General features: G+C 34.1%; 1 protein-coding gene across 1 annotated transcript; it reads left to right on the top strand.

Annotated features, from left to right (window-relative positions):
• The first annotated feature begins 1500 nt into the window (after positions 1–1500).
• On the top strand, positions 1501–9787 carry LOC128671615 (membrane alanyl aminopeptidase-like). Its single transcript, XM_053748273.1, has 16 exons — positions 1501–1610; positions 1867–2090; positions 3699–3973; positions 4177–4338; positions 4449–4766; positions 5093–5276; positions 5660–5901; positions 6161–6353; positions 6641–6821; positions 7189–7292; positions 7485–7664; positions 7937–8124; positions 8418–8585; positions 8919–9062; positions 9251–9329; positions 9417–9787. Exons 1-16 carry the CDS (start codon positions 1607–1609, stop codon positions 9627–9629), a joined length of 2859 nt encoding a protein of 952 aa, XP_053604248.1. The 5' UTR covers positions 1501–1606; the 3' UTR covers positions 9630–9787.
• Positions 9788–9800: the final 13 nt, after the last annotated feature.

Consider the following 9800-nt stretch of genomic DNA (forward strand, 5'->3'; position numbering starts at 1 on the left):
TTAACAAAATGAATGAAAGAATTAGGCACTAATGTGATGTTATAAGCAATGCAATATAGCGACTACAACATATCTGACTGAAAGATAGAATTAGCAATCGGGATTGATCGAAATTACAATCATGCCTTAGAGTAAGTCATATTTTTCACATTTTTACAAGTATTTATTTAGCTTATTCTGATATGGTATTCCTGACACTGCGGTGTCCGATTACACTATTTGAATTTAAATTCAAATAGTGTAAATACTTATGCATCTGACTTTAAGAAAACCGCTATCTAGTGTCATGCAGACGCGTACACACTAATGAATAATCTGCTGAGTTCTATAAACCGTTGAGGAATCTCCTCGTAGGGAGCCAAACCTGGGTGCATCATCAGGTATTGCATATCGTGTATGTATGTATGTATAAGTACAAATTTTTAGCTCAATCGGTTAAAGATAATAAATTCCTATCCGCTTTAAAATTGAATTTCAAGATTCCACCCGAACAACTAAATTACAAAATATATTATATACTTGTATTTTGAAAGTAAAAGCTTGTAAAAACAAAAGCTACTGCCGACATTTTTGCTTATATTATTTTTTCTTTTCATGTTTTTTTAACAAAATGATACCAGTATTGCCATCTCGCAAACACATTTAGAACTAAGATTTGCAATAGCCAAACAAAGTTGATGATTGATTTTTTGGGTTCACGTAATTCAATCGAATCGCAAATAAACTTTTTCTGACTTACCAACGATAATTCGAATTAATATAACAGCACATACTATTTTTATCCCATGAGTTATCCCGTGAGCTGCGTCCCGGAGAACAGCTTAAATCTATGCATTGTTGTAAATTACAATTATGGAATTGTTTATATATTCACAAATTTAATAATAAAATCTATATTTTAAAAAATGTAGTTCATTTGTTATATTTCAATTTATGGGCCAATGCCTAACAGCGGAAGGCTGAACATGATATTCTCAATATGGTATTGTTGGTCCTGTGGTCAAGACGCTCGCCAGTGATCGAAAGATTCTAGGTTGTAATGGCGGATAAAACTACTAAATATTGTTATTGTGCATAGTCATCATCATTATATTGAGTGTGTATTGCTAACACTGGTGTCAGATTTTATTCAAGTCGCCTAAAGGCATCTGACATGACTTTACGACTACACTCACCGCCATCGTGTGGCAGGTAGTCGCGTACATACTAGTGAACTAAACTGTCCACCAGTGTGCAGGTTTCTTGCTTCCGTTGAAGGACAACATCGTCTATGAAAACTACTATATGAGTCAGATTGGTACTTATACAAACTCATATAGTACGAGTAGGATTCGAACCTGAGACCTTTTGATCCACGATTGTGCATAGTCATTATCAAAGTACAAAATTCTTGGACTAAAAGTATTATTATTGAATTTAATAATTATAATTATATGCTTCATTACTTTATCGATGATGGATAAGATATATAAAAGATATTACGCGCGTCGACGATAAATTTGTGGATTAAATACAGTCATTATTTCTGATAATGTAGACATTTAATGATAAATTCAAATATAGTCACTTAAATCCTGTAGTTGATCAGTTGGTGTAGTTGGGGACAATGGGTAAGTTTTATTTTAGTCAAGTATTATATATATATAGGTCAATTTAAGATAACAATTGTTATTTAGTATATTCATTTTTTAATTCATCTAGATTCTTTGCTGAATAAGATTGTTGAAATTTCACAAGCCAATTACTTTTATTGTCTTTCATAGTCCATAAATTGAGAGTTTTTACTATATGATACTAACTTAAAAGTATCATATTATAGTAAAAACTCTCAAGTAAATAAATATATATATATATCTCTCTTTTCAGAACGCAGTATGTCCGTTCCAGTATTTTTATTCATCCTTCTGGGATCAGCTTTTGCTATCCCAGATGAGCTTAGATCCAGTTTTGAGTTTTTAGATCGTAGTACCAATTTAGATGATCCAAAATACCGTCTGAAGGACTACGTTCAACCAACAGATGTATATGTGGACCTTGATGTGTATCTAGATGAGGGTAGATTTAATGGGTTGGTTCAGCTTACAGTTCAGGTGAGCTTTCAATAATATGTTACACTTTTTATGTTTAATATTCGTTCGAAGTTTAGGCGATAAATAGCAAACCGATACTGAGCTCCGGCACTAAGTAGCTTAGGAAATAATCGAGGAAATGCTCAGACGAGAAAGAGAGAGAGAGGTAACCCCCGAGGCAAAAAGAGAGGCGTTATAAGTTTAACGTGTCTGTCTGTGTCATTGTAGCTCCCAAACGGATGAACGGATTTTAGTTAGTTTTTTGCGTCATAGATAATTTTATCCCGAGTGTTCTTAATCATGTTTCATGAAAATCGGTTCAACCGTTCAAAAGTAGAGAATATTGAAAGTCGGGGTTATTTTTTTAATTTGTCTAACAAATAAACTTGTCAAAGTTCATTTCAATTATGATTTGAGGTACGACTCTATTCCGCGTGAATAAAACTTTAATTTGAATAAGCAATTTAGTAGGGTCAATAGATGTCGAAAGATTGTATGATTTTTATCTGTCGTTTCGCGTTTATAATCTTTGTAATTAATCGGTCGGACTTCAAATCTAGGTAGGTATCAGTGGATGATAAACATTCCAGAATAAAACAGAATTACTACTATTCACAATCTCAAAATTCCTTAAAGTAGTTTAGTTAGTTTTATTATGTACTTATTACGAGAATATTTTATTATTTTGTTTTCTGTATGTCATAGGCATGTAGACTTTTTATTAACAACAACATTGTTCATGGACATAGTTAATGATGTCAGCCTCATTAATTATCAATTTATTGGAGCAAGCGCAATCTTATCGAGGAGTTGGTTATCGTATGGATCAAAAGACTAATCTCAATTAGCCATTAAAGAACAAAATGGTTATAAAGTTAAATAAAAAAAAAACTCTTCTAATAACGGTATTGCAGTTGTAAGGTATCGAAAAAAACCGGTTAAATGCGAGCTAAACTCGTGTGAAGAGGGTTACGTATAATTTTATTTGGTACTAATGTTGTCCGGGGCTTCGCTCTCGTGGGAATTTTGATATAAAATATAGGCTATAGCGATCTTGGTTAATGTACTTTTTAATGGTGAAAGAATTTTTTAAATTGGTTCGGTAGTTTCGGAGATTACCCGACTCAAACATACAAACGCCTACTTACCTATTTATAATAATAGTATAGATATGGCACAATAACTAACTTTTTTTAACTTCCTAATTTACCCCCAAAAATCACCCTTAATATTTATTTACTCTACCAAATTTCACCTGATTCGATCCAGTAGATTAAAAAAAAATTATTGAAAAGTAATAATTACTAAGACTGTCCCTCCCTGTTTCATTTTAACATGTTTCTTTTTTTTAATTTTAGCAATAATCGTATGTATTCGTAAAATAAAATAAAATACAATCAAATAAGGTTGTGCAATCAACAATGGTAACCATGAAGCGTAATATTAAAATTAAATTTCGGCCCTTTTCATCATTAGGTTATTCCCACTAGATTTCTATGTGTTAAGCTACTACTGGCCCGTAGAACTAGTGGTATTAAACAGAGAAGATAAAATAATAATAACTTAAATAAGAAAACGGAAGTTGTTTCTGTCTATTTTACAATAGTTAATTGTTTTACACATTTTCAGGTCCAAGCAGAGAACTTAACACAAATTGTTCTCCACCAAAACGTGGTTTCCATTGAGACCGTCACAGTTCTCAATGCTAACAACCAGCCCGTTCCCCTGAGGTTCCCCAACCCTTACATCACTGATAGTTACTACGAAATCCTTGAGATCAACTTCGAGAACCCTCTGCCTGTGGGACAGTATGACATTGTCATCAGATATTTGGGTAGGATCAACGAGAATCCCGTCGATAGAGGCTTCTATAGAGGATATTATTACGTTGGCAATGAAATTCAGTAAGTAACTTGAATCTTCTAAATTGCAGGATTGTGTATCTAATATATATTATTATGATTTTTTGATAAATTCCTTAATTATGTTGTCGTCCAAATCAAAAGGGACCTTGGAACAACGGCATTAAATACCTAAATGCTAGCGCCATAAGGCCCTTTTTGATTTGAACGACCATATATAGAAAAACGTTTTTTTTTATTTGCAGCACATACGCCACGACTCAATTCCAACCCTACCACGCCAGAAAAGCATTCCCGTGCTTTGACGAGCCTCAGTTCAAATCTCGATTCGTCATCTCTATAACTCGTGATGGCAACCTGAGTCCGTCCTACTCTAATATGGCCATCAATGATACCGTAAATTTGACGTAAGTATTCTTTATAGAATTATTATTTTTAATGATTTATGTTTTATGGTGATAATTACCAATAGAAAGCATTTTTTGTAGTTTATAATACTTTTTATATGTTTTAACAGCGGAGGCCGCGTTCGCGAGACTTTCCTTCCTACTCCTATTATCTCCGCCTATTTGATCGCCTTTCACGTCAGTGACTTTGTGGAGACCACTCTGACTAGCACACCTACCAAACCCTTCGGTATCATCTCTCGCCAAGGAGTCACCGACCAACACGCATACGCTGCCGATATTGGTCTAAAGATCACCAATGAGCTGGATGATTACTTAGGCATCGATTACTACGATATGGGACAGGGCCAGCCAATGAAAAATGACCACATTGCATTGCCTGATTTTCCCTCTGGAGCTATGGAGAACTGGGGAATGGTCAACTACAGGTATAATATGATATTATAATGATCATGAATGAATTGAGTAGCATTTATAAGAACATATAAATCATCCTTTGTTTGAAAATAAAAGCTATTTTTGTCTATGGCACATAGAGTTAAAATCATCAGTCAAATTTGCGCAATTTCCAGTGCATATACGCAGGAGTACCTGAGAAGCTATTGACAGAACATAAGATAACATTCTACTTTTATGTATATTACGCAGTCAGAATAATATAAAAATACTTCGCATGCGAAGAAAATAATATGTCCTTATATGAAATTAATCGAGTGTTATAAAAAGTCATTTAAAACGATGTTTTTACCTTCAGGGAAGCTTATCTGTTGTATGACGAGAATAACACAAATATCAACAATAAGATCACCATCGCCACAATTATGGCCCACGAGCTCGCCCACAAGTGGTTCGGCAACCTCGTCACCTGCTTCTGGTGGAGCAATCTTTGGCTGAATGAATCCTTTGCCAGTTTCTTTGAGTACTTCGGCGCCCATTGGGTGAGGCGATTTTTATTTACACAGGATTGGCATATGAAACTTCAACTTGATACAGTATATATGAATAACTTTTGTATTCATTACATTTAATAAATGTATAATAACAAGTCTACTACAATTGATGAAGCTATCATTTTATTTAGAGTACAATAAGATACAAAAATATAATTTCTACTATTTTTAGAGTAAGTTAAACATCAAACAAAATACGTTACATAACAAATAAAGGTTGATATATATATACATCATTTTTGAAATATTATTAAAAAATAGAATCTTCTGATTCAAAATTTAATTCAATTATTGAATAATCCAATCCATTCAATTCGAATTTATGCGGCAATAACTTTTCTGCCTATACAAATGACTTATTACTTCTTCAGGCTGACCCCGAATTAGAACTGGATGACCAGTTTGTAATCGACTACGTTCATAGCGCTTTGAATTCTGACGCATCAGCATCGGCGACTCCCATGAACCTCAGTTCTGTAGCCGACAACAACTCTATCTCCAACCACTTCAGTACTACCAGCTACGCCAAAGGAGCCTCTGTTCTGAAGATGTTGGAGCACTTCCTCGGATTCCGCACTTTCAGACAAGCTCTGAGATATTACCTAAGAGATAAGTGAGTTTAACGAACTTTTAAATAAAATGCCACTTATACTATATTTATAAAATATATCTTAATAAATTATGTATTTAAATTTAAAATTATTTAAATTATAAGTAATGTAATTTTTAACAGTATTACATAAATGGGTTCATAGACATATAATCAATTTAATTTGGTTGTTAAAAATCGACGTATTAGTATGAATAATTTAAGTGCATAACGAGAGATTGGATCATAGCTGCCGCTGTTCTTAAGATTTTGATTTCCCCAGTGCATATGGACTCGGCACACCTGAAGCCATGTATGCCGCCTTCCGAAGAGCAGCCAGTGAGGACCTTGACTTTGAACGTCGTTACCCTAATATCGACATTGGAGAAGTTTTCGACAGCTGGGTACAGAACCCTGGAGCACCTGTCTTGAATGTGGACTTCAATATGAACACAGGTGTCATTACTATCACTCAGGTAAGAATTTGGTAAAGTTTTATCAATATTTTGGATAAAAATAATAAAATTATGTTTTGATTTATGGATAAGATAATATTAAATGTATAGTGTGATAATACTAGTAAGGCTACTAGCCTTAGTATATACTTCAATAATTTGAGTGCGTTTGATCTCAACCTAATTGGAAATATAGATGAGGTCGAAGGTGTTGCACGCAAGCTCAAAAAATTGCTATTCACTCTTGCCTTAAAGATCCCTAAACAGCGACTCAGGTATCAGGATCTAGATATGTTCTAATTTTCTAGCAACGCTACCAACTCACCGGCAGTCCACCAGCTCAGCTATGGCAGATCCCGATCTCGTGGGCACAACGTGGTTCCGGAGACTTCACCAACACCAAGCCTAGTCTAGTCCTCACTAGTAACTCGACAACCATTCAAGCTGAGACTGGCCATAACTTCGTCCTCTTCAACATTAAGCAATCTGGTCAGTCGTCTCTTAGTAATAGTATTATCAAAATAATATTACAGTTTTGCTTTTTTATAGTAAAAAGTATAATGCAAAATATATATATTGATCAGTCACTCAAACGAGTTGGTTACTAAATCATAAAATAATAATTCCAAAATGATTAATAAACAAATCTAGAAACAATAAAGAAAGAAAATTAATAAATTCATCATAATTTTCAAGTTTAAGACAGAACATTTTTTTTTAGATTTAGCTACTCACAGAAATCTAAATAATATTACATACTGCATTCAAATATTTGTCTACGGCCTTCTCTTTCCACCATCACCAATGCCTAGATACTTTACCAGTTTTTTAACAACATACCTATTTAAATCGTCAGGTCTTTACCGTGTCAACTATGATGACCACAACTGGGAAATGATTGCTTCCTTCCTTCGCAACAATAACAACAGAGTTACAGTCGACAAGCTCAACCGCGCTCAGGTGTGTATTATGAGAAACTAGATCTTCAATTCCAGACACATTTTTAATATAATTAACGAGATATTATATCGATTATATCGTCCTCTCGCACGTCAGTCCGACTAGCGAACTCAAAATCATGATGAAGCTTAATGTCTCTCCTGAATTATTTAGTTTCTTGAGAATATATAGATGATTGGTTTATACTTTTAGATTGTCAACGATGTCCTCTACTTCTTGCGGTCTGAACATATCAGCACCGAGCGTGCTTTCGACGTCCTCTCGTTCTTGGAGTTCGAGACTGACTACTACGTCTGGGGCGCCGCTATCGGTCAGCTGGATTGGATAAGAAGGAGACTAGAGCATCTGACTATCGTTCACGACAGATTTAATGTATGTATTAATATAACTCGTTTTAGTCAAACTATTTCTCTTTTTCTAAGAGAAACTAAATTTTATCTCAAATTTTGTAAAATCTTTTATATTTTATCCTTCCTATTCATGGAATAAACTGTGAAATACACGAAGGCCATAAGTAGAATATTTAAACATTTAACATCCTTTCCATTTAAATTGTGTTTGTTGGAATCGAATCGAAGGATTAAGTTTTATTTATAACTCATGTTGTTGTAAATATAATATATTTTTATTAATCTGCATTTTAGGCTTGGCTGCTCCAACTTTTAAACAATGTAGTCAACGACCTTGGATTCGACGGCTGCCCTACGTGCTCCACCTCCAGAAACCTGAACCGCATCCAGATCCTCAATCTGGCCTGCAACCTCGGGCACGAGCGTTGCATCAGCGACAGCTTGGAGAAGTGGAACGCTTACAAGGCTAATGATACTAACTTGTAAGTATATTTGTCTTTTTTTAAATTGCCTTTACGATTAGCATCTATATAGTAATCAAACATAGTAAGAATGGAAACGATCCTAGCGAAATAACACTTAACATTTGGTTGATGTAAAAAAGTGTGTTCATTGAAGAAGCTTCTAGGGCTCTCTGATATTTTCGGATTTTTTTTAACTTTAATATTACAAAGCTGAAATATGAAGTCAGGACAATCACTTAATTATTTTTTTTTTTTTATGATTTTACAGTCGAGTTCAAAGTGTTGATGTTATGATTATTTATCTGTTGTAGAATTGACGTAAATATCCGTCGCCACGTTTACTGCGTGGGTCTCCGTCATGGCGACAATAGCGACTACGACTTCCTCTTCAGCAAGTATAACTCCTCGGAGAACACCGCTGACATGGTCGTCATACTCCGGGCCTTAGCATGCACTAATGATACCAATTCTTTGCTGCAGTAAGTCCTACAGATTTTGTTTTTTATTTTACTCCCTAACCTAAGCTCTTGCAGTCGATTTATCAACAGCACGTATACTTTTACATAAACGTTGTATGTTTTTAATATTTACTTAAATATTTTGCAACAAAAATGTTCACAATAGATCATCACAATGTTCACAATTCTCACATGTTTAAGGAAACAAAAAAAAATGTAAGAGGCTTGATTAACATCATACATGATTAATAACAACACGATCAACATAAATAACATAGTTGTAAAGAAAATTTACATTATTTGTATACACTTTTTTGTATCGTCAAAATTTACTAATTTCATTATACATTGCAGTTACTTGGACCAGTCGATGCACAACGACAAGATCAGAATCCATGACAAGACCAATGCCTTTAGCTTCGCCCTGCAAGGCAACCGGAATAACTTGAACACAGTTCTACAGTTCTTGTTCTATAATTATGCAGAGATCAGAACTTCGTAAGTGTTGTACCTCTGTAAGAATCTAATTCACCGTATTAATTCATATTTTATTTCCAGTCTTTTTCATAATTAATATAAGTCATTAAGACATCAAATTCTGATTAGATGACTAAAAATAAACAGACGTATCAAAAAGTGTGCCCAAGAAGTGGAAACGAAGCATAATTTTATTTAATTATTTACAGATATGGTGGAGCTGCTCGCTTGAATATTGCAATTAACTCTGTAGCCGCTTTTTTGACAAACTTTTCAGATATTCAAAGGGTAAGTTAACTTTTGACTATCATTGTAGTAGCTACTAGTTGATTGGTTCGCTCACACAGAATAGTTAATCGAATACTTTTTTTGCAGTTCCAAAACTGGGCATACGTTCAGCAATTAGGGCTTGGATCATCTTTCAATTCCGCCGTCGGGGTAGTCAACTTGGCAATATCCAACCTGCAATGGGGAAACAACGCTGCAGCAGAAATTATGGAAGAAGTGTTAGAAAGATCATCATCTGCAGCCATTACTTCATCTATTCTATTAATGCTGGCAGCCTTTGTTGCTCACATGTTACGTTAACTTTTTAAATATATGACTTTTTGGTTTTTTTTTCTTCAGATTTAAACTGAAGTAAAGTCAGTAAGGTTGCCAGTAGTATTAGAGTATGTTTATAAATAGAATGTGAATTTATTTAAGTGAAGTTTTAATTAACTATAGTAAATTATTTTAAAATAATATATCTATTGTTTC

This window comes from Plodia interpunctella, chromosome 7 (assembly GCF_027563975.2).
Source record: "Plodia interpunctella isolate USDA-ARS_2022_Savannah chromosome 7, ilPloInte3.2, whole genome shotgun sequence".
Lineage (NCBI taxonomy): Eukaryota > Metazoa > Arthropoda > Insecta > Lepidoptera > Pyralidae > Plodia > Plodia interpunctella.

Coding starts and splice junctions, on each gene's coding strand:
- LOC128671615 (XM_053748273.1), top strand. Junction 5,277..5,659: donor AGTACTTCGGCGCCCATTGG/GTGAGGCGATTT, acceptor TTACTTCTTCAG/GCTGACCCCGAATTAGAACT. Junction 7,293..7,484: donor ACAAGCTCAACCGCGCTCAG/GTGTGTATTATG, acceptor TTATACTTTTAG/ATTGTCAACGATGTCCTCTA.